This window comes from Bos grunniens, chromosome 2, assembly GCF_055505025.1.
Source record: "Bos grunniens cultivar Pamir isolate PY7600 chromosome 2, Bosgru_T2T1.0, whole genome shotgun sequence".
In the NCBI taxonomy this organism is placed as follows: Eukaryota; Metazoa; Chordata; class Mammalia; order Artiodactyla; family Bovidae; genus Bos; species Bos grunniens.
In genome coordinates, this window is record NC_141166.1 from 1,687,085 (window position 1) to 1,710,310 (window position 23,226).

At 57.1% G+C, this 23,226-nt stretch overlaps 2 protein-coding genes across 5 annotated transcripts in view; both read left to right on the forward strand.

The window, feature by feature from the left end:
- LOC147377236 (protein-arginine deiminase type-1-like) overlaps positions 1-11,325 on the forward strand; it is a 44,618-nt gene extending 33,293 nt beyond the window's left edge. Inside the window, exons 12-16 of one of the 2 annotated variants that reach the window (XM_086364198.1) lie at positions 1,615-1,759; positions 2,579-2,672; positions 6,054-6,133; positions 6,781-6,906; positions 9,467-11,325. In XM_086364198.1, the coding sequence (XP_086220324.1) occupies positions 1,615-1,759; positions 2,579-2,672; positions 6,054-6,133; positions 6,781-6,906; positions 9,467-9,700 (679 nt within the window). In that variant the 3' untranslated portion in view covers positions 9,701-11,325. The remainder of the gene's footprint in view (positions 1-1,614; positions 1,760-2,578; positions 2,673-6,053; positions 6,134-6,780; positions 6,907-9,466) is intronic. The other variant, XM_086364214.1, reaches the window with a different exon arrangement.
- A 2,280-nt stretch (positions 11,326-13,605) lies between these two features.
- The window catches only part of PADI3 (peptidyl arginine deiminase 3), a 29,905-nt gene continuing 20,284 nt past the window's right edge, over positions 13,606-23,226 (forward strand). The window contains exons 1-2 of one of the 3 annotated variants that reach the window (XM_086364174.1): positions 13,606-13,751; positions 20,879-21,059. In XM_086364174.1, the coding sequence (XP_086220300.1) occupies positions 13,660-13,751; positions 20,879-21,059 (273 nt within the window). In that variant the 5' untranslated portion in view covers positions 13,606-13,659. The other 2 variants (XM_086364188.1, XM_086364181.1) reach the window with 2 other exon arrangements.

Below are 23,226 nucleotides of genomic sequence, written 5' to 3' on the forward strand. Positions count from 1 at the left end.
GTCAGCCAAATAGTCAGAAATCAGATTTCCTCTTTGGACCCCAAATTAAAATTTAACTCCAGGCTGCTGTCCTATATTCTTGTCTCGGCTTCTGAGCTTAGCAGTAAACAAAACGGACAACCTACGTACATTCTAGCAGAGAGAAACAGACAGTAAGCCACCATAATAAATAAGTAAATCAAATACAGTATGTTAGAGAGAAGAAGCACTGGTGGGAGGCTGACATTTCCCTGAAGGAAATGAGACGTTAAAGATGTGGCTGTTTGGGAGGAGAACGTGAAGGGAGTGCAAAGGCCCTGAAGCAGGGATGAGCTGGAGACATCAGAGGCCCAGCAAGGAGCCAGAGCGGTGAGCGGAGTGAGCGAGGGTGTGGGGCGCGCGCAGACCACGACCTGGGCCTGGTACTTGTACACCCCTCACAGGGTCGTCACGGGGATTACGTAAGACGCCGAGTGTGAGGAGCCCCGGGCAGACGCGCAGGAGGGGCTCAGCAAAGGCCCGCTCCTTCCCCACTACCCTGAGCTCTCCATGCTCTGCGCCTCACATTTAAACCGATCTTGGGGCAATTCTGCCTCCTGGTGGCAGCTCTGATGTGACTCAGAGACCAGGTCTGACGCTTCCTAGGGGGGAGTCATCCGGTCCATCCCCCAGCCACCAGGCAGAGGGCTGCAGAGCCCCAAGGGGGGTCAGGCTTAGGTTAGGGCTCTGTCCCCCCTCCCCCTGATTCATTTCCGATTCCTGCTTTCTGCTCATGAATAATTTCCGAAGTCTCATTCCTCTCCACCATCTCACTGTTTTTAAAGAGGTCTTTTAAAATTGCCAACACTAAGTTAAAATAATAGAAATAGAGGGAAAACACTTTCCACGTTCCCATCCCCAAATCAAATCAACATCTCACGTGTCACTGCGGGTCGGGTCTCCCTTCTGGTTCTGTCGAGGACGCATTCGAGTTATATACTGTGGACTCTTACACAGCTGTCCAACAGACTTTCACAAATATGTCTGAGCATCTGTTCTATAAGAGGTGCTAGGGATACAGGGAAATACAGGCTCCTCGGGAGCTTAGTGAGATGCCAGACAGCAAACGAAATGTCCAGTGTGCCAAGTAGCACCAAGGACTATAAAGGAAAATAGAGCTCGGGAGTGAGTGGGAGGGTCATTGCCATTTCCAAAGTCCACGTGGGGGAAGACGGCGACCCTGGAGTTAAACAAGAAGAAAGTGTGAGACGGGACATGCTGGGCTAAGCAGGTGGGGGTGGCTTGCCAGGTTCTGGTCGTACTGGGAACCAAAGGCTGAGGGCCTCGGTGAGGAGCTGACCCTCTCTGCGTCTCGGGAGCTGAGATGAGGGTCTCCAGTTCTCTTTGGCAGAGGGAGGGCTCTCGTTTGACTGTTTTGTGGGCAGGGGAGGGTACCTCGGAGTGAGGGAGGGACAGGTTCTCGTGTGGTGCTCAGGATGGACAGTCCCTGGAAGCAGCTGGAGACGGGGGCCGGGACGCGGGGATTGAAGAGGCCCATTCAGAGGGCTGACGGAGGCCTGGGCGGGGCTCGGGAAGGGCCTGCGGCACGCTGGCACACGGCGGGCACGAGGGGACCCTGCGCTCTCCCCCCGGCAGGTCTGGCGGGCGGCGCATGGCCAAGGTGGTGCGCGACTTCCTGGGTGCCCAGCGGGTGCAGGCGCCCCTGGAGGTCTACTCCGACTGGCTCTCCGTGGGCCACGTGGACGAGTTCCTCACCTTCGTGCCCACCTCCGACCAAAAGGTAAGTCCCCCCTCCTCCTGCCTGAGCCACCCTGCCCCACCCTGACCTGATGGGGCGGGAGAGGGCGAGGCCACCTGACACTGGGTCATGACCTCCGTCCACAGAAAGCCTGGGGTCAGATGCCCTTTGGGCCAGGCGGTGTGCATCCGGGCGGGCTTCCTGGAGGAGGCGGTGTGCATCCGGCTACCTTCCTGGAGGCAGGGCACTCATATTCTGATGATTCATGTACCCATTTTCACACTTACTGGGTATTTGCTCTGATCCAAACCTCTCAGCCAAGACCCAGGAATGACACTGGTAATAATTGGTAACATTTACTGAGCACGTATTAGGTGTGCGTGTCTTAATGTGTTGAATCCTCTAGCAACCCAAGAAGAGGGCACTATTATCATTGCCCCCATTTTATAGATGGAGAAACCGAGGCTCAGAAGGGTAGTTAACTAGCAGGGTGAGATTTCCAGATGGCAGGCTCTGGACCAACATGTCAGACACTCACTTCCTTCCAGAGGTGACCAAGGAGGGCACAGCCCATGGGGGGCAGGCAGCCGGGAGGGGAGGCCTCCTAGTGACCAGTGGTCGAGTTTCTTGGTGGACAAAATGGGGAAGGGCTTCCAGGTGAGGAGAAGGTCACGGACAAATGTCTGGAAGTGTGGCGTGGCTTGGAGGATCGGAACTTCGGACAGGCCTGTGGCTGGTGGGGGAGATGGACAGGGGAGCGCCACGTGCAGTGTGGCCTGGGAACCCAGGCCCCTCCTGAGTCGGGGGCGCGTGCCTCGGGGGATGCCTGTCCACTGAGCCACTCCTCCTCCTCCGTGCCAGGGTTTCCGGCTTCTCCTGGCCAGCCCCAGCGCGTGCCTCAAACTGTTCCAAAAGAAGAAAGAGGAGGGCTATGGGGAAGCAGCCCAGTTTGACGGTGAGTGCCAGTGAGCCCATTACCCCACCAGACCCTGCCCTGGCTGCCAGCCCTGGGCACCACTGATGCCCATCATGGCCAGGCTGCGCTTACAGGCCCTTTGTCTGCCAGCTCTCAGCTCAGAGTTCATCACTGATCTTCCCAACACCCTCTTATGGTAGCCAAAGATGAGGGCTTTCCCTTGCTTGGGCCGGGGATGGAAGCCAACGGCCCGCGGCTTGCCCCAGGCACAGTGGCCCCCTCCAGCGCGGGGCTGTTCCTGGCCACAGCCCAAGAGGAGAAAGAAGCAGGAAGCTATGGGCCCTCCCTCATGCCTGTCTGCAGACACTTCCACCCGCTTGCCCACTCAGATCATCCAACCTCTTCTTTGTATCCCCTTCCACGGAGGAGGAAACTGAGGCTCAGAGAGGAGCAGCAGCTTGCCCAGGGTTATGCAGCAGGGAGGGGGAGAGGTGCGGAGCCAGGAGGGTGCTCAGGGCCTCTCTGCGGAGCCCCCTCTACAGACCTAGCTGGCCCCCTGAGCATCCCCGCCTTCCCCACCATGGAGCTCAGTGTTCTCACCTGGGGCGTGCAGCGCTGGAAGGCATGTGGCGCAGCCTTCCGCAAGGGCAGGTCTGGATCCAGAGCCCGGCCTCCGCCTGCTGACTCTGGGATCAAGGGTGCGTTCTGAACCTCCCAGGGCCTGTGTTTCCTCTTTCTGAATGCGCTGTGATAACCAACCCGATCCAGCATTGCTGGAACGATCAATCAATACTAAATATAATAGGAGTCCCAGAGCACGGTGCGTGTTCAGTAATGGATCAGTTCAGTTCAGTCGCTCAGTCGTGTCCAACTCTTTGCGACCCCATGGACTGCAGCCCGCCAGGCCTCCCTGTCCATCACCAACTCCTGGAGTTCACTCAGACTCAGGTCCATAGAGTCAGTGATGCCATCCAGCCATCTCATCCTCTGTCGTCCCCTTCTCCTCCTGACCCCAATCCCTCCCAGAGTCTTTTCCAGTGAGTCAACTCTTCTCATGAGGTGGCCAAAGTACTGGAGTTTCAGCCTCAGCATCAGTTCTTCCAATGAATACCCAGGACTGGTCTCCTTCAGAATGGACTGGTTGAATCTCCTTGCAGTCCAAGGGACTCTCAAGAGTCTTCTCCAACACCACAGTTCAAAAGTACCAATTCTTCGGTGCTCAGCTTTCTTCACAGTCCAACTCTCACATCCATACATGACCACTGGTAAAACCATAGCCTCGACTAGACGGACCTTTGTTGGCAAAGTAATGTCTCTGCTTTTGAATATGCTATCTAGGTTGGTCATAACTTTCCTTCAAAGGGGTAACCATCTTTTAATTTCATGGCTGCAGTCACCATCTGTAGTGATTTTGGAGCCCCCCAAAATAAAGTCTGACACTGTTTCCACTGTTTCCCCATTTATTTCCCAAGAAGTGATAGGACCAGATGCCATGATCTTAGTTTTCTGAATGTTGAATTTTAAGCCAACTTTTTCACTCTCCTCTTTCACTTTCATCAAGAGGCTCTTTAGTTCCTTTTCACTTTCTGCCATAAGGGTGGTGTCATCTGCATATCTGAGGTTATTGATATTTCTTCTGGCAATCTTGATTCCAGCTTGTGCTTCTTCCAGCCCAGCGTTTCTCATGATGTACTCTGCATAGAAGTTAAATAAGCAGGGTGACAATATACAGCCTTGACGAACTCCTTTTCCTATTTGGAACCAGTCTGTTGTTCCATGTCCAGTTCTAACTGTTGCTTCCTGACCTGCATATAGGTTTCTCAAGAGGCAGGTCAGGTGGTCTGGTATTCCCATCTCTTTCAGAATTTTCCACAGTTTATTGTGATCCACACAGTCAAAGGCTTTGGCATAGTCAATAAAGCAGAAATAGATGTTTTTCTGGAACTCTCTTGCTTTTTCCATGATCCAGTGGATGTTGGCAATTTGATCTCTGGTTCCTCTGCCTTTTCTAAAACCAGCTTGAACATCAGGAAGTTCACGGTTCACATATTGCTGAAGCCTGGCTTGGAGGATTTTGAGCATTACTTTACTAGCGTGTGAGATGAGTGCAACTGTGCGGTAGTTTGAGCATCTTTGGCATTGCCTTTCTTTGGGATTGGAATGAAAACTGACCTTTTCCAGTCCTGTGGCCACTGCTGAGTTTTCCAAATTTGCTGGCATATTGAGTGCAGCACTTTCACAGCATCATCTTCCAGGATTTGAAATAGCTCAACTGGAATTCCATCACTTCCGCTAGCTTTGTTTTTAGTGATGCTTTCTAAGGCCCACTTGACTTCACATTCCCGGATGTCTGGCTCTAGGTCAGTGATCACACCATCGTGATTATCTGGGTCGTGAAGATCTTTTTTGTACAGTTCTTCTGTGTATTCTTGCCACCTCTTCTTAATATCTTCTGCTTCTGTAGGTCCATACCATTTCTGTCCTTTATCGAGCCCATCTTTGCATGAAATTTTCCCTTGATATCTCTAATTTTCTTGAAGAGATCTCTAGTCTTTCCCATTCTGTTGTTTTCCTCTATTTCTTTGCACTGATCGCTGAGGAAGGCTTTCATATCTCTTCTTGCTATTCTTTGGAACTCTGTATTCAGATGCTTGTATCTTTCCTTTTCTCCTTTGCTTTTCGCTTCTCTTTTCACAGCTATGTGTAAGGCCTCCCCAGACAGCCATTTTGCTTTTTTGCATTTCTCTTCCATGGGGATGGTCTTGATCCCTGTCTCCTGTACAATGTCACGAACCTCCGTCCACAGTTCATTAGGCACTCTATCTATCAGATCTAGGCCCTTAAATCTATTTCTCACTTCCACTGTATAATCATAAGGGATTTGATTTAGGTCATACCTGAATGGTCTAGTGGTTTTCCTTACTTTCTTCAATTTAAGTCTGAATTTGGCAATAAGGAGTTCATGATCTGAGCCACAGTCAGCTCCTGGTCTTGTTTTTGTTGACTGTATAGAGCTTCTCCATCTTTGGCTGCAAAGAATATAATCAATCTGATGTTGGTGTTGACCATCTGGTGATGTCCATGTGTAGAGTCTTCTCTTGTGTTGTTGAAAGAGGGTGTTTGCTATGATCAGTGTGTTTTCTTGGCAAAACTCTATTAGTCTTTGTCCTGCTTCATTCCGTATTCCAAGGCCAAATTTGCCTGTTACTCCAGGTGTTTCTCGACTTCCTACTTTTGCATTCCAGTCCCCTATAATGCCAAACCTTAGCCCCATCAGGGTTTCCAATTCCTGGTTTTCTCTGTTCTAGCTTCAGACCCTGGGGCTGGGGTGGAAGCTTGTGGCCCAGGTTGCTTAGCCCAGGCCCCAGGCAGCCCGAGGCAGTGCTCGCTGAGCCGGCTACAGTCTTGTTTCTCTTGCAGGCTTAGAGCACCAGGTGAAGAGAAGCATTAACGAGATGCTGGCCGACAGGCGTCTCAGGAACGACAACCTCTATGCACAGGTGAGGGGAGTGGAGGGGGGAGACTCTCCTGGGGCCTGCTGAGGCCTGTGGGCAGGGCAGGGCCTCTCTCTTGGGAACCCACAGTCTGATGGAACAGACACTGTCGTGCTAGTGTGACGGGGGAGATCTTGGTCCATTCTGGGGAAACGATGGGCTTCTATGGAGTAATGTTGACTCCCCCGAGAAGTGTTGTGAGACGGGAGAGGTGGGGGTCTGCAGGGGTGAGGGGTGGGAAGGTGGGGGTCCGGGAGACTTAGTGAGGAGATGGGGTGGGAGGAGGCCCCAGGAGTGGGGGGCCCATGCCTGAGTGTGCCCAGGGCAGGCCTGGCAGAGTCCACGCAGTCAGTGGGAAGAGGCCCACTTCTCCCCTGCCCGCTGAGCTGGGCGAGAGCGTGAGCCTGGCTGTGGCCGGGGGGATGGCAGCAGGCACTCAAAGAACCAGAAAGCACCGGGGTGCAAACCCCAGGCCCACTCCTTCCTCGCTCTGTGCCCTTGGGCAGGTCTCTCGAGCCTCAGGGTCCCATCCGGGGTAGCAGTGGCAGAAAGCTGTCGTGAGGCTCACACCAGCTGAAGGGCGCAGGGGGCCCTCAGCTGACGCTGCCCCTTCCTGGCTCCCTGGGCTCTGGGGCCTCTCCCCTCAACCCCAGAGGTGCATCGACTGGAACCGGGAGGTGCTGAAGCGGGAGCTGGGCCTCACCGAGCATGACATCGTGGACATCCCGCAGCTGTTCTCCCTGAAGGACGCCTATGCAGAAGCCTTCTTCCCCGACATGGTGAGGGTGCCAAGGGAGGTGGGGTTCCTTCTGCCCTGGGGGCCCGGGAGTCCTGGTGGGCGGCCAGTCAGGGGTCCGGGGGAAAAGCCCTCCCTGTCCGAGGGCCTCTGCAGGGCTCACCTTTGGGGGCAGATAGAGAGCATCTTCATCACTAGTTCCCACCGGGGTGACTTTGCCTGCCTGGGGGCACTCTGTCCGACGAGGAGGATGCCACGGCATCTGGTGGGTGGAGGCCACGGACAGCCAGACACCCTGCGGTGCCCAGGGCGGCCCCAGGATGGAGCGCTTTTCCCCTGAAAATGGAGAGCGGGAGCCTGCTTTGGGTCCAGTGCTCCAAGCTCTTGCTCGGGTGCCTTGGCTGCCTGTCCTGCTCCCCAGGGGCACCCTGGCTGTCAGTAACACGGGCAGCTGAGCAGCAGATGAGCCACTGGGATCTCACGGCTGGGGCCCCTGCTGCCCAGAGTGCCCCTCAACCCCCTGGGAAAGGATGTGGAGGCATTGGCAACAGCGAGTAGGGGCTCCCAGGATGGGAGACCCTCCCCCTTCAGCCTGGGGCCTCTAGCTCGAATCCCTGTCGCTGGACAAGCCAAGGACGGGGTGTGAATCGTGAGGTCCTGATTGGATTCAGGCAGGACCGCGTTCACTCCTCACCCCTCGCTGTGGGCTCCCTGTAGAGCCTCTGGAGACAGGCCTTCACACCCTCGGTTCTGCTGATATTCGGAGCTGCAGATTCTGTCTGCTGGGGGTGGGGGATGTCCTGTGAATTGTAGGATGGTTGAAAAGCACCCCGAAAGGTAACGTCGGCCCGGCTGAGAACTGCTGCTCTGAGGCGGTGCTGTCAGAACCTTCGCGGACGACGGAAGACTTCTATGCCAGTATGACGTGGAAGCCGCCACACGTGGCTTCTGAGTGCTTCAAATGTGGCCAGTGCGACTGAAGAGCAGATATCCTCTCAGTCAGCACCACTGTGGCTAACGCCACTGCACCAGGCGTCATAGCCCCAGAGGTCGGCCTGGCTCCGGCTCTGCTGAGGCTGGAGGGGGGGCCCACAGCCGTGGTCGCCCTCCCTGGGTTGCAGCCTTGTCCACACCTACTGGGAGCCCCCTCTCCGAAACGCCGCCCTTTATGGGAATCTCCCGGCTGCAGGGCAGACCCAGCTAGAGGACCCCGGTGTGTCCACACCGGAGGACTCTCAGGGAATGCTCGGTTAACCCCCGTTTGTCAGACGCAGAGAGAGACTGTTGGAGCACAGAGGTCATTGCCTGGGGTCTCCAGGGAGCAGATGGATCGGCCTGCTGTCCCCCGAGTCCCCGGGGCGCAGGGCCGGGCTGGCCCCATCCCTGAATGCCAGCCTCGGGTCTTCTCCCTGCACTGACCCCTCTGCATGCCCCCTTTCCATCCCTGACGTTCCGGCCCGTTAGCGGGCAGCAAGGCAGCGCAGGGCAAGGCCATGGGACTGACGCCGCGGACCTCCCAGCTCCACATTGGTCCCGGCAGCGGATGGCCCTGCAGGGCAGGCTGGAGGGAGTGGGGCCAGGGCTGAGGCGCGCGTCGGACCGCCCACCCGACCCTGAGATGACCCAGTGAGCCCGTGTCCCTCTGAACACCACGGACAGCTCCTCGGGCCGGCCGCTGGGGCCAGACGCTACCTCTGAGAAGCCTCCACTGCCTGCAACGGGCAGACTTCCCTTCCCATCGTTAGGGCCCCCTCCAGGGAGACAAACACAGCTGCCCCCTTGCTGGGGCTTGCCCCCACCTCTCAGCGCCGCAGCAGCCGCAGCACTGTGCTCTGGCAGAGGGAAGGGAGTGCGGCGTCGGCATGAGTCAGACCTGAGTCACAATTCAGTCTCCCCGTCCTCTGGTTGTGTGCCCTTATTATGCTATTTAACCTGTCCAAGGCATGGCCTCGCAGCGAGGCTGTGAGGTTTACTGATACTACCTGGCACCTGGAGCATGCTCAGGAAACGGTAGCCATGATTAATGGTGGGTGGGAGGAACGGCCAAGCACGATGTGTTCTGCACAGACGCTCCACACCTGTGACCTGTGCACCTGTAGACGAGCACCTCTGCTCGACAAGTTTTCTGGCAGATGATGGTAAAGTCTTGTTCTAACAGAACTGTTATCTAATCTTCTGATATAAGGAAAGTGTTGGAGGAAGGGTGACTTTTACTGGTGTGACGTTACCACGTATGTTACTGGCAGCCCTGCCTGTTATTATCATTACTTTTTAATTTTTGGCCATGCCGCGTGGCATGTGGGATCTTAGTTCCCTGACCAGGGATCAAACCCACGCCTCTTACACTGACAGGGCAGAATCTTAATCACGGGGCTGCCAGGGAAATCCCAAGCCCTGCCTGTTATCAACCGTCTCTTCCAACTATGCATCTGTATCTTTGCCGCTTCCAGAGGCCCTAGTCCTGAGGGCCACCCTTGGTGCCCAGGGATGAGAGAGGAGAGGAGCAGGCCCTGGGGGGTGGGTCTGCCCAAACCTGGACCAAGAAGGGGCCCAGGTGGAGCGCAGCCCCGGCAGCGAGGCCTCTTTCTCGCCCCTCCCCGCAGGTGAACATGGTGGTCTTAGGCCGGCACCTGGGCATCCCCAAGCCCTTCGGGCCCCTCATCAACGGCCGCTGCTGCCTGGAGGAGGAGGTGCGGTCCCTGCTGGAGCCGCTGGGCCTCCACTGCACCTTCATCGACGACTACTTAGCCTACCACAAGCTGCTCGGGGAGATCCACTGTGGCAGCAACGTGCGCCGGAAGCCCTTCCCCTTCAAGTGGTGGCACGTGGTGCCCTGAGCCAGCCCGCCCGGCGTCCTCCCCACCCCCCGTCAGGGAAGCCAGCCAGCGTGAAGAGCCTCCACCTGGCCGCCATCCTCGGGGGGCCGTGTGCGCCCCCCACAAGTGCCCCCAAGCGTGCTGGTCGCCACGGGTACCAGGATACAGGGAGGGTCACCGCACACTCAGCTCGGGAAGGATGGCCCTCCTTGCCCCCTCGCCTCTTCCCCACCCATGGCTCCCAGAGGTTCTGGAGACCTTCAGCAGCCTTAGCACGGTCCAGGCTGGCCACGTGTGCCCTCAGTGGGTGCCCCAACTTCAGTTGCCCCCCTCGGTTCTGAGATGATTCCCTCCGTGTTTGCACCAAGAGTGGGGCCCACAGGGCCCGGGCCCTGGGTCTCCAGGCCACCTGTGACTCGAGTAAGACCAGGAAGGGGGATGTGGGGCCCCTCTTTCCTTTACCAGCTACTGTCTCCTGCGGCAGACCCACAGTCTGTGACCTCCCGGTACCCCTCAGCCATATTTACATAGGCAAATCAGGACAAGGAAACTCTGTGTCCCTGGGCCTGTTTTAAAAAGAAAAGGCATCAAAACTCCTGTTAATGCCTGCCTCCATCCTCAGAAAGGCGCTTGTTTCCTGTTTGGAAAGCCTTTAATTATCTGGCTCAGACAACACCGAGAGGCCAGAGCGGGGAGGCAGGCCCGGCGGGAGGGGGACCCGCTTCCGCCCCCGCGGCCTCCCAGGCTTTGAAGCCTGGGCTCCGGGTGCGATGAGGCCTGGCTGATCCAGACCCAGCAAGGAGGGTAGGCCCCGATGTCAGAGAGGGTGGGAGGGACCATTAGGTTATCTCTGCGGGTGCGGTTTAATTTCCTTTAATAGCTCTTAATTATTCCCCTCCGCTCTGCAGGCAGTGGGAGGGAAGGTTTGCCCAGTCTCTCCCAGCAGCTCTGCCGGAAGGGCCCTGTGTGCGCCCCCCACCCCCGGGAGGGAAGGCAGAGCTGCCACGGGAGCTGGCAGCCTGGCCCCCGTGTGAGGGCACCGAGACGCACAGGGCTGGGGGCCTCCCCCGACAAGGAGGGGCAGAGGGAACCCGCCAGCCTTCCTCCTCCCAGTCTCTGGGGCCAGCCTCGAAGCTCTGAGCCCCTGGTTCCCGCTGAGACTCAGACCGAGCCTCCTGCCCTTTAAACCCTCTTAACCGCGGACCACTTGGCCGTCACAGGCGACCACAGACACTGGCCTGTGAAATTGATGAAAACGGAGCGGCTCTGGTTTCGGGGGCGGGGCGGGGTGCCTGGCTCCTCCCCCTCCAGGAGGCTCCGTGGAACCCGATTTGCACGCCCTGGTCTAACCTGGGCGCCTTCCGCTCACCATCCTGATGCCCCGGGCTGAGCCAAGAGGGGAAGGCGGCTCTTCAGCTGCCGAAGGTGTGCAGCCAGGGTTCGGGGAAGGGGCCGCTGGCGGGAGGGGAGCGGGCGTTATGAGGGACGGGGAGGGCGGGGCGGGCCTTCCGGAGGGCACGGGGGCCGGGAGCTCTGGAACGGCTGCTGGGCTGGGGGTGGGGCCGATGTTCCCTCTGAGAATGTTCTAGGTGACTGGTCACCTTCCTTCTGATGAATAAAAATGTCAACACGCATGTCTTCCTGGACCTGTCTCTTCGCTTCTGTTCTCTGGGCCGTGAGCAGGAGGCGGGGGAAGTCAGTATGGTGGCGGTTGTGGGCGGGGGCGGGGAGGGCCGTTTTCAGTTCCCCCCACTATGCTATCAGCTCCTTGGCTCAACTTCCACTGGCCATGGGCAGCTCCTACCCAGCTGGGAGAGCCCCCAGTGCCAGGCAGGCAGGCTGACACAGCAGAATGGCTGGCACATGCCCGTTGCCCTGAGGCTTCCTGCTTTGCTGAAATGGTTATCAGAGGAGGGTGGATCCTGTCTCTTAATTCCTCTCCCTTCCCTGGGCTGTCTGCTTCCTCTCTCAGAAAGGGTTGAGGGGGGGTTTGTCTGCAGAGTGGGACAGTACCCAGCAGGACTGATGTTCAGGGCCACAAACCATTTCATTCCTGCCTCGAAACCTACTAAGCTAGGCCTCAGTGGTCTGATTTTGGAGGCCTGAAGATATCCTACATCCTTGGTGCTGCCTTGAAATGCTCCTTTGACACTCACTCACTCATTCACCTTATTTGAGGTTTGTTGTGGACTAAAAAGCAAAAGCTGACTGCCTGTCAGTCATAGACACTTTAGTCTGACTAAACCACAGATCCCTTTCTAAAAGCTGGCGTGCGTTCTCTGGGGAGAGGGGAAGCAGGGGTCCACCTCCACGTACAGAGCTCCGGGGCTCTGAGCAGGAGGCTGCTCCTGTCCCTGCACAGCGGGCCAGGCCCAGAGGGATGCCCTGGTTTGTGCGTCTGTTTCCCAACTGTCCACAGACAGGCTAAGGCCCCTGCCTGGCGTTTCCTCCTCAGCTCTGACTGCTGCCAGAGCAGGCTCAGCCCCCAAGCCATTTTACAGCCCGAAAGGCAAAGCTGTCGCTGGAACCAGCCTCTCTCCTTGAGAAGAACACCCTCTGCAGACCGAGTGGGGTACCGGAGCACCCGTCTTAGACTTGCTGAGATCCCGGAACTTGTGCAAACACCCCCAGCCAGGGACTCGGGGTCAGATCCTGTCCCCACCCTGCCCCAAACTGTTAGCATCACCAGGAAGGAGGGTGGAAACTTCTGCTCAGCACCTTCTGGGCCTCCCTGGGCAGGGCGTGTCTGCTATTATCTCTGCTGGGCTGCTGCCTAGCCGCATTGTCCACGGATGAGGGCACCACAAGGGGACAAAGCCCCAAGGCTGCACAGCCGGCGCCTGGTGGAGCCTGGGTCCCAGCCCAAGACTCCTCTCCCAGAGACCTCGCTCCCACCGTGTCAGGTGGCCAAACGCCCTCCCTGGTCTCAGTCTCCCCACCTGACAAGTGGGAGCCTTCCTGCTCTGACCTTCTATGCTCCTCCTGGCCAGAGAGTGTTTCCAGAAGCTTTTTGCATCTAATAATAATAATAATAAACAATAACAGCAACACCCATAATAAAATAATGCTGAGCTCCACACTAGAGCTCTTCTCACGTTGTCCCCATTAACTCTCACAATGACCATTTTTCAGATGCCAAATTGAGGCACAGAGCAATTAAATGATTTGCCCCTCGTCACTCAGGAAGTAATTGCGGCAGGGCGGCAATCCAGCCTGAAAAATCCATGCTCTTAAGAAAAAGACTGGTGTTGCTCAAAATGCCTTGAAATGCTATAGTTCAGTTCAGTTCAGAAATGCTATAGGGCTGCTTGTAAAAAAACAAAAATTCCAGGGGACTTCCCTGGGGGTCTTGGTGGTTGAGACTTCATCTTCTGGGGCAGAGGGTGCAGGTCGGACCCCCACTTGGGGAGCTAAGGTTGCACAAGCCTCAGGATCAGAAACCAAAACATAAAACAGAAGCAATATTGTAACAAATTCAATAAAGACTTGAAAATCAGTGCAAAAAAAAAGACTCCAGATGCCAGGCTGCTTATCAAGTTGGAGGCTGGACCTGGGGATCTGCATTTTCATCAGTTTTCCCAGCACGGCAGAGAAGCTCCCCACTGACAACATCTTGTCTCTGAAAAGACAGAAAAAGAGGGTGAAGAGGCTGAGAGTGGAAATCGAGAACAGTCCCCTGATCAACACCCTGCATCTGTGACCCCTCCAGGGTCCTGGTGCCCTGGCCAGGTACCTAAGGGACTTAACGTTCTCCCCTTAAAGTGAGAAATTAACTGTCTGCAGGCCTGGGTGGGAGCCACAGGTTCATATGCAAACTCCCGGCTTCTTCCTGCCAATCCTGAGCTCGTGGCTCTGGGAAGGGGCTGGGCTTCTGGGACTGGAGCCAATGAGCTAGCATTTGGGGCTGGTGGGGCGGGGCCAGGGTCTTTTAAACCGCATGCCAAGGGGCATCTGAGGCTCAAGCCCAGGTAGAGGCCAGCATGTCTCTGCAGAGGATTGTGCGCGTGTCCCTGGAACACCCCACCAGTGCCGTGTGTGTGGCTGGAGTCGAGACCCTGGTGGACATTTATGGGTAAGAGCCAGAAGCCTGGGGGTGGGCACTGCAGGCCCCTGGTGCCGACCCCGGGCTCTCCCTGCAGGCCGTCCTGGGTGCTTCCTGACTTGGCTGCCCTCTCCTGAGTCTTGGCCTTGGAACAGCAGCCAGGCGTGCAAGGAGGTCTTTGCCTTTCTCAGCCGGGCTTCTTCAAGACCCCAGCCAGGGGGCGTGAAGTGTAGGGGACTGAATGAGGGTGAAAGGCCCTGTCGCTCTGGTTCAGGGCCTCAGAGGCTGCTGGGCACTTGCCCCCGTCCTGACGATCCTGCAGGCTGAGCTGGGGGGATCTCACTGGGTACACAAGACTAGGAAGAGGGGTACCCACACCCCCAGCTTATGAGCTCTGCAAGCTGGGCATCAATCCTTTTGTAAAAAAAAAAAAAGAAATCACTTACACTCAACAAAGCACTTACTCTGTGCCAAGCACTGTTCTAAGAGCTTGACAAGCCTCTTGAATTTAATCCTTGAACTTTAACTCCCAAACTTGACTTTCACAACAACCCGAGGAGCTGAGTTTATTACTAGTTTTCTTTTGCCCAATGGATGTGGAAATGGAGGCACAGGCAGAGCAAGCCGTTGGGTCAACCACACAGCTACGGCGAAGCCAGCGCTTAAAGCTGTTCCTGGTCGTGTCTGCTTTCTGCTGCCTGCTGCTTACGGAGCCGCACCCGTGCTTTATGCCCCTGCTACCGCCGCGGCCGTGGCCGTAAAGCCAGAGGCTGGGGGGAGGCCCCCGTCTTCTCTCTCTCCCCCTGGAGGAAAAGGAGAGTTCGGGCAGGGTTTCAGGAGCTGGGCGCTGGGAACCACCAGGAAGCCGGCTTCTTTACTTCTCAAGGCGTCCTCGGGGGACCTGGGTCCAAGGCTGAGCGGGGAACGCAGGTACTCTGGGGGTAGGAGAGGAGAAGCCCGCACCATGCTGCTCTTCCCATCGCGAAGCTCTCCGCGCTCTCCTGAGACGAGCCTGCGTTTCTCAGCCTCAGCACTGTTGGCATGGTCATTGCTTGTTGAGGCGCCAGCCTGTGCCCTGGGAGATGTTAAGCAGTGTGTCTCTGGCCCCCGCTCAGCAGATGCCACTGATCACCCCTGACTTGTGATGGCCAAAAACACCTCTGGACATCGCCCAGTGTGCCCTGGAGGGAAGGTCACCCCCACCTGAGAACCAGCATTTTAAACCAGGACTTTAAAAACTGGAGTTAACTTAGAAGCAGAGACAGGGTTGGTCCCAGGGCACTAGAGGAGAGGAGCTGAGGAGCTGGTCTGCAGCAGGCTGAGGGTGGGTAGGCAGTGAGGACTGGGATGGGGTCTTGGTTGCTCCCGACACAGAGAGAAGCCCCAGATGATGAGGAGGGGTGCCCGTGCCAGCTGGCGCCACCGCCTCCCCCAGCTCTGCATGCCCGCGGGGGTGACTCACCTGCCCTGCCTACCCCATGCCCGTCGGGCACCTGTGTCTCTTGTTTGACCTGCCACAGGAAGCCTGGGACCGGCTCCTCCCCTGCAGAACTTTCTAGAGGATGGAGGATGGCCTTGGACCGTGAGTGGCAGAGGCAGCAGTGTCTTGGGGTGATGTGGAATGATAGGCCATCCTTGGGGTTCACGGAGGAGGCTGTGGGTAGGACAGCCTCTGGCCTCAAAGGAGAGACTCTCGGGCCTCTAATGACCAGCCCGTCTTGGGGATGGGGAGGAGCTCCTAGTCTGTTCATCGGCACATTCATCAGGTATTAATATTCCTTCGGGGTCTAGTGTGTGCTAGGCATGGGGACACAGTGGTGAACGAGCAGACGTGGCCCTGACCTCTGAGAACCCTGTCCCGAAATTCTAGCCGAGGCTGGACCACCTCGCAGGGGTGCTGTGGGAAGGATTCTTGTCTTGCAAGCAAGCGGGACCAGATTACTTCTAAAGCCCCTTCCGACTCGGAGATGCTGTGACTCGGCAATCCTGGGTGCTCGGACTGTGGGCCAGCAGGAGAAAGGCAGTGGGTGTGGTGGTCGGTCTTGGCTCTGCCTCCTGAGAGCCGTCTGACCTTGGGAAAGTCACTTCACGCCCATGTCACTCTTTGTTCATCTGTAGAATGAAGGGCGTAATTATATCAGCAGTTGCCTAGAGCCTGGCCCATGCCCTAGAGCGCGTGTGACTAACGCTAACTAAGACTCCAGCCCTTCTGTGAGGTGGGTACTGTCTTCCTCCCCGTCTCAGAGATGAGGAAACTGAGGCACAGAGAGGCTGCGTCATTTGCCCCTGTCACACAGCCAGAGAGGAGAGGCAGGGCCAGATGCAGCCCGGGCACTTTGGCCTTCACTTCAAAGGGCTGTGGGCACGATTGAGATCGTGCATGTAGGGCACGTAGGCGATGCCTGGCACGTGAACATTCAATTATGGTAACTGCTGCCATTATTACCACCACCATCATCATCTTAAGTATCTTTCCTGGCTCTCGAGACAGCCTCGAGTGTCCCCAAACCATCCACAAGATGGCAGAAAAACCTGTGAGCCCTGCTGGGAGAAGGCGGAGAGGAGAAAAGAGAAATTAACACAGGCTAGATGGCTGGATGGCATCACTGACTCGATGGACGTGAGTCGGTGAACTCCGAGAGTTGGTGATGGACAGGGAGGCCTGGCGTGCTGCGATTCATGGGGTCGCAAAGAGTCGTACACGACTGAGCGACTGAACTGAACTGAACTGAGCAGTCAGGGCGGGCTCCCTGGAGGCAGAGCCTTGCAGGATGAGCAAGACCCCTCGGGATCTCTAATCACTAGCAGATTAAACCTATCTTCCTTCTTTCCGCTGAGTTGGAGGTGGCCCAGGCTTGGTGAAGGGGTTTTGCTCTCCCTGTTCGGGGTAACACACAGACATGATGAGCCGCGCACTGGCTTGCAGCCAGGACTGAGAACGCCGTCCCTAGGTGGAAGGGCAGACAGCTCACCGCATGCTCAGCAGAGGCTGTCTTACAGAACGAAGAGGCTTGGGGTGCCTGGGGCAGGAACCCAGTGCTGACCCTCAGCAGAGGCCGTCTTACAGAATGAAGAGGCTTGGGGTGCCGGGCAGGGACCCAGTGCTGACCCTCAGCAGAGGCCATCTTACAGAACGGAGAGGCTTGGGGTGCCGGGCAGGGACCCAGTGCTGACCCTGGTGCCTTCACCCTTTGCTATGTCACCTTGAGCACATTTCTGCTCCTTCCTGGGACTCAGTTTCCACATATGTGCCCCAGAGAGGTTGGCATTGAAGAGTGGCTTTCAGGCTCTGCTCACAGAGGCTTCTGAGCCTCCTCCTTGGTTAGACAAAGCAGCTCCCCTCGGTCTCCCCCAAACTCTGTTTGGTGTACGGCTCTGGCCTGCCTGTGCGGAGAGCAGAGGAGGCAAATGCATCTTTAACTCTCAACTATGTGGACTTTGTAGAAAGGGTGTGTGTGTCCGCCGTGTTCCAGGGGCAGGAAGACGTGGGATTGAGGAAGGGCAGTGAGCTCCTGGACCGCGTTCTTCTGGTGAGCTGGTGGGGCTTGGAATCTGGGACCTCACCGAACAGAGAGGGACTGCTGGCATCCTGAGCACTCTGAGCCTTGGTCTCCCCTGCTGCCATGGGCCAGCTCGTTGGGGACCTTGGTGGTCATCTCATCAACCTTTCTGTTCTCAGCCACAGAGAACCTTTCCCATCAGTTTCCCGGCTCTAAAATGCCTAGTTTTGTTTTCCCAGAGGTGGAGGTCCTAAGAGCTGGGAGGGAGAGGGTGGGTTTGAGTTTGCAAGGGAGTGGGAACAGAGCTGGCTTGAGTCCTGACTCTGTCCCTCACCAGCTGCGTGGCTTTGAGCAAGTCGCCTGTCGTCTCTGAGCCTCCCTTTTCTTATCTGTAAGGTGGGGGAACAGTACTGACATCCGGTGGCCTGGGGCGCCATCTGCACCATCACTCTCACCATCATCCTCGCCACTGACAGGGTGGACGAGTCTAAAGGCAGGCCTGAGCTGTCTGGACGCCCAGGAGCGCGTGAGCTCATGCTGCGTCCCCCCACGCCCCCTGGGCGGGGTGGCAGGTCCAGCATTTCTGAGACACCCCTCCTTAGCTATGTCCTCAGACTTCACTGGACATCAGGTGGTTTAAAAGAGCTCTGCGTGCAGAGCTTATGGTTCTGGAATCGGCATTTTCAACAAGTAGGTCTGAGGTTGATGCCATGAGGGTGACCAGCGGTCCCTGCTTGCCTAAGACTTTCTAGGTCTTATTACTGAATGTCCTGCACCCCAGGAAATGCCCCGGTCCCTGGCAACCAAAACTGTGGGTCATTCCACCGTGTTTTTCCCGGCGCGCACCAGCTCCCAGGCTGTGGCGTCCTGAAGCTGCCTGAGAGGACTTGGTGATGGAGAGGGTCTTGGACGGTCCTGCGTGTGGGGGAGGGCACAGCCCCCAGCTGTGTGTGCCCAGGGCTAGGCTGGGGTGCCATCTGGAACAGCAGGCTGTGCTCGGGGTGGCCTGACGGGAGGCGGAACTTCATCCAGGTAAGCCTCGGGCCACCTCCCGTACCCTCCAGGCACTGGGGAGCTCGGATCCTCCCATCCTGCTGCAGGGCTTCCCCCAGCAGCCGCCGCTTCAGTCTTCCTAACACACAGCTGTGTTGGGGGTATAAACCCTGAACCGGGGGTCTGATCTCTTCTGGGCCCCAGTTTCTCCAGCAGGGAAACAACGGCGCAGGTGCAGGGGCCTTCAACTTTCGCTCATTCTGTTCAGCATACAAACACACTCATCTCCTCTGCTCATCACCCCCACTTAATCGATGCCGACACAGAGAGGTCCAGGCCACGCAGCTAGTGAGAGTGGAGCTGGACCGGAACCCAGGCGACCTGACCCCAGAGCCCTCAGGCTTAGCCACCTCACCACGGCTCCACCGGTCACCCTCGTACGCAGGAACCACCGCTAGCTCCCACTACATAGGAATGAAATGACAACAAGCTCGTTGCAGCCTGAGTTCGCCCTTGACCTCCTCCGCTTGGGAACCCCTTCCCTTTAGCTGTGTCTCCTCCTTGCCCTTAGTTCACCCCTTCCTCCGAGAAGCTTCCCCAGACGCCCCAGTCCCAGCCTCAGCCTGCTCCCGTACGCCCACCTCCTATGTCCTAATGTACCTTAATAACCCCGTCCCCCTTCCTGGCCGGTGGTTTTCCAAGACTGCCCCATCTGTTATCGTGTTTGAGCCTCACGGTTGCCTGCGGTTGGCCCAGTGGCTGTCATTGCCCCGCTTTAAAGGCAAGGCTGCAGGGCCAGGTGAGTTGTTTAAGGGCACTTGGCCGTAGGGCAGCCCGGCCTGGTCTAGAACCTGTGTCCTGACCCTGGTGCTGGCACTCCTGAGCCCCTGGCTTCTTTGGGACCCTCCTGCACAGGGCTGCTTCCGTCTTCATCTGGGGTCCCCCTGGAGGCTCACATGGGGCCTGGGCTGGGAAGGTACAGGAGAGCCGGGCTGAAATACCCCAAACCACAGTCTGCAGCCTGGGAACTGGGTGGGCGTCACGTCTGAAGGACCACCCAAGCTGTGCCGCTCTAGCTGGGGAGGCCTGGGGTCCAAGGAGCACCTGGGTTGTCGGGGGGGGGGGGCGGTGCTGGGGCGTCTTTCACACCAGGTCCAGCTGCGTGAGTCTCTGTGTCTCTGGCTTCCGTATCTGTCTCTCCGTCTCTGTGTCCCCACACCTCTCACTGCAGGCTCTCCCTGTCCCCCGACGGTCTGGCTCACAGACCCAGGGCTCAGCATAATAGAGTTCTGGAAACATCAGCTTTGGGAGTCAGTTACCAGATAAAACCCAGGACACTCAGTTAAACCGGAGGTCCAAACAATGAGTAATGTTTTAGTCGAAGGATGTCCCGAATATCACACGGGGTGTACTTACGCTAAGGTAACTGTTTGTTGGTTACCTGACATTTGAGTCTGACTGCATGTGCTATAGTTTATTAAACCTGGCAGCCCTGCCTGGGAGGAGACACAGGTGTGTCAGCTCCTCCTACCGGGTGAGGACGCCTAGCAGGCCAAGCCCTGGAGAGGGACCCACCTGATGGAATACTGTTTGGGCCCTGTATATTTCTCTTTCTATAAAGGGAAGCTGGGCTGAGAAGTGCCAGAATCATGCCAGCAGAGGAGTGAAGGAGGCCTGCTTTCTTCCATGTGGAGGCAGAGAAGGGAGAGGGCCTTGGGGCGGAGCGGGGGGGACTGTGGCCAGCAGTGCAGCTTGGGCATGCCTCTTGCCCATCCTGAGCCTCGGTTTCCCCACATTAAATGGGACTGTGCAGAAGATTAGATGAGTCAATATTTGGGAAGCCCACCATGCTAATCATGCAGGGGAGGGGCCCTGGGGGTTTCAACTTCTGTTGTCGTTATGCCTGGGTAAGAAAGTGGACTCAGGAGCCAGGAGGCCTGGATGTGGATCCCAGTCCTGCCACCTACTAGCTCCATGAGCTTGGACAGGTTACTTTAACCTCAGTTTTCCCGTCTGTAAAATGGGAGATAATAATAGTACCTATCTGGGTTTTTTTTAATGGATTACATGACAATATATGTAATGAAACTTGAATACGGCTGGCACATAGCAAGAGCTCAGCCAGTTGTCCCCCCCGCTGGGGTGTGTGCCGCTTCCTCCAGGAAGCCTTCCGGGTCCTCTCCCCACAGAGGCCTCTCCCTGTGTGACCCCACTGCCTCCTGACCCACCTTTTGCCCTGGGCAGGGCTGTCCTCAGCACTCCAGCTGGCTTGAAGGCTCTGGGGCCGTGGGCGCTCCTTCCCGCATGCGCATGGGCACCCTACACACACACCATCAGGAGGAGCAGACTGATTTCAAACAAGATGCCCGACCAGCAAGAGCTGAAAGGAAGTCCAGGGCCATCAGGCAGCACGGACTTTTTAAGCCTACAATGAGTACCTGGGGAGCTCACAAGGGAAATGTTAACCAACACAGAACCTGGGAATATGAGACTGTGTGTATGCGTGTGGGCTCCAAGTTTGACTCCTAGAGCTTGCTGGAAGGATCTGAGAAGCCTGGGGTAGTCTGGGAAGGCTTCCTGGAGGAAGCAAGAGTTTGAGCCAGAGTTCAAGCATCTGAGCGAGGGCTGCCCTCTAGCACTTCCCATGGCTTGCATCCTTCCCAGGTCAGTTCCCGAGGGCACAGAGACGTTCGAGGTCTACGGAACCCCCGGCGTGGACATCTACATCTGCCCCAACGTGGAGAGGGACCGGGAGCGTGCGGATGCCCGGCGGTGGCACTTTGACATGGGCTCCCAGATCATCGTGGTCATGAACTCTCCCAGCAACGAGCTCAACGACAGTCACGTGAGTGCACCCCCTTGTTTGGGGGTGACTGGGGGTGGGGAGGCGACCCAGCTCCCTGAGGGCCCAGTGCCCTCTCTTATCCAGAATGCAGGGTAACCCAGAGGGCAAGAGCCTGGCCCTGGAGCCGCCAGCTCTGCAACATACGAACACAAGCCGTGGGTCTGCTGGCCACTCTCGTCTCCTCTCGGAGCCTCAGTTTCCCCACCTGAGGCTGAGGGTTGATTCGTGGTCCCCGTTACTATGAATGAGGGAGAGAAAGCAGAGGTGGACAGGGGAGCAGCTGCCTCGGGGGCCCCTTCCCTAAGGGCCTCACCTTCCCTAACCTGCCGCCTTCCTGACCCCACTCCCTTCTCAGGCAGGGTGCCTGCCCTCCTCTCCTCTCTCTGCCCATTCAGCCACAAGAGCGAGTCTACCACGGCTGGGCTGGAGGCAGTGTTCTGGCCCCTGGGCAGGGGACATTCGAAAAACGGAGGAGATGGGTGGTCCGTGAGCTTGGTGCAGTGGGAGCCAGGTCTGTCATGCAGGCGCAGGCTCCCGCTCCACCTCAGGAGCGCCATTTCGGAAAACTGGCCCTTTGAGGAGCACTGACCGGGCGCCCAGTACTAGGCAGCGTGCCCTCGTCCAGCCCTGACAACGGCCTCAGAGGCGGGGTCTCGTGTGCGGTTCTCAGGGGAGGCACTAGGGTTCAGAGCAACCATCCCGGGGCCACAGAGCTGGTCAGTCGGGGAACTAGAGCTCAGGGGTCAGACCTGCCTGACTCCTGGGGACAAGCTCCCTCCGTGAGCCCCACGTCTTTCCCACCCAGGGATCCGAATTAGCCTATCCAGGGAGTTTCATGCGGCAGGTGGGGCAGGATTCCACGAATCTGTTTTATAAGGAGATAGACCAAGAAGGGGCATGGCTTACCTGAAGTCACGTGATCAGTGAGTAGCCGAGTGGGTAAGGGTCAGGACAGAGGCCCCCGAAGCCCGGCGAGAAGGTGGGCCAGCCTGCGATGGGCGCCCAGCACTGAGCCAGGGACAGTGCGGAGGCTGCCACTCTCTGAATTCCTTGGCCCCGAGGACCACAGGGACAGAGGAGGGCCATCAGAACATCCCTGCCTTTGTCCGGGGTCCAGGTAACCGTGTGCCTGAAGCGAGCATCCCTGCTGGGGCTTGACACTTGGGGGTTCGCAGCTGCAGGATTTCTGGGCTCTCAGGACTGAGGAGGGACGGGTCTCGGTAAGTTCCTGAGCCCCCTGGGAGACAGGACATCAGAGCCCGAGAGCTGAGGGACCGCATCAGGAGGGAGGGTCCCGGAGCAGGGCGGAGGGTGAAATGGCTTCGATGCATCCGCCTGGAGTTCGCTTTATCATCATCGCCGTCTTCAGCCTCACCTTTAACAGCTGTCGGGCATGTGCTGTGGGCACCGTGCCAAACGTCCCACGCTTTCCGGCTTTAATCCGAACAACCTGTCATCAGTCCCACGGAGCTATCATCAGCGTCGCTCCACAGCGGAGGAGAGGGAGACCCGGACGCACAGTAACTTTCCCGGGTGTCCTCTGCCAGCCCAGGCCATCTGACTCAGGAGCGCTGCACCGGCTCATACACCACGCCCCCTGCTCTCTCATAACAAGAGCTGGTATTTCTTGGGCATTTCCTACCAGATCAGTCTTCTCCATGGATTGTTTCAAATCTGAACTACCGTCCTCTGATTGTAGGGACCTGTATAAAGCCCATATTGCAGAGGAGCAAACTGAGGCAGCTCAGAAATGTGAAGGGCCTCGGCGGAGGTCACAGAACCCAGAGGTGCTGGGCTCAAGTAAAGGCCTGTCCATATCCCACAGTTAGGAGGGTGTCCCTACGCCCTGCCCAGTGCAAACTCCTCATTTTATTTTATTTGTTTTTTAATGTATTTATTTATTTGGCTGTACCGGGTCTTAGTCTCAGCACCAAGCTCCTTGTTTATCCATGGCAAAACTGAGATCCAAAGGGAACAGGGGCTTGCTAAAATCACACAGGAGTCAGCAGCAGCACTGGGATGCAGGTCTCCATGGAATCCCTCACAGATAGTTCCCATTTTACAGATGAGCTAACCGAGGCACGGAAAAATAAGCGGCAGAGAAGGCTAAAGGAAGAGCTGGGTTGGTGGCTGCACAGAGGTTCCTGGGAGCACCTTCCCTCCTTGC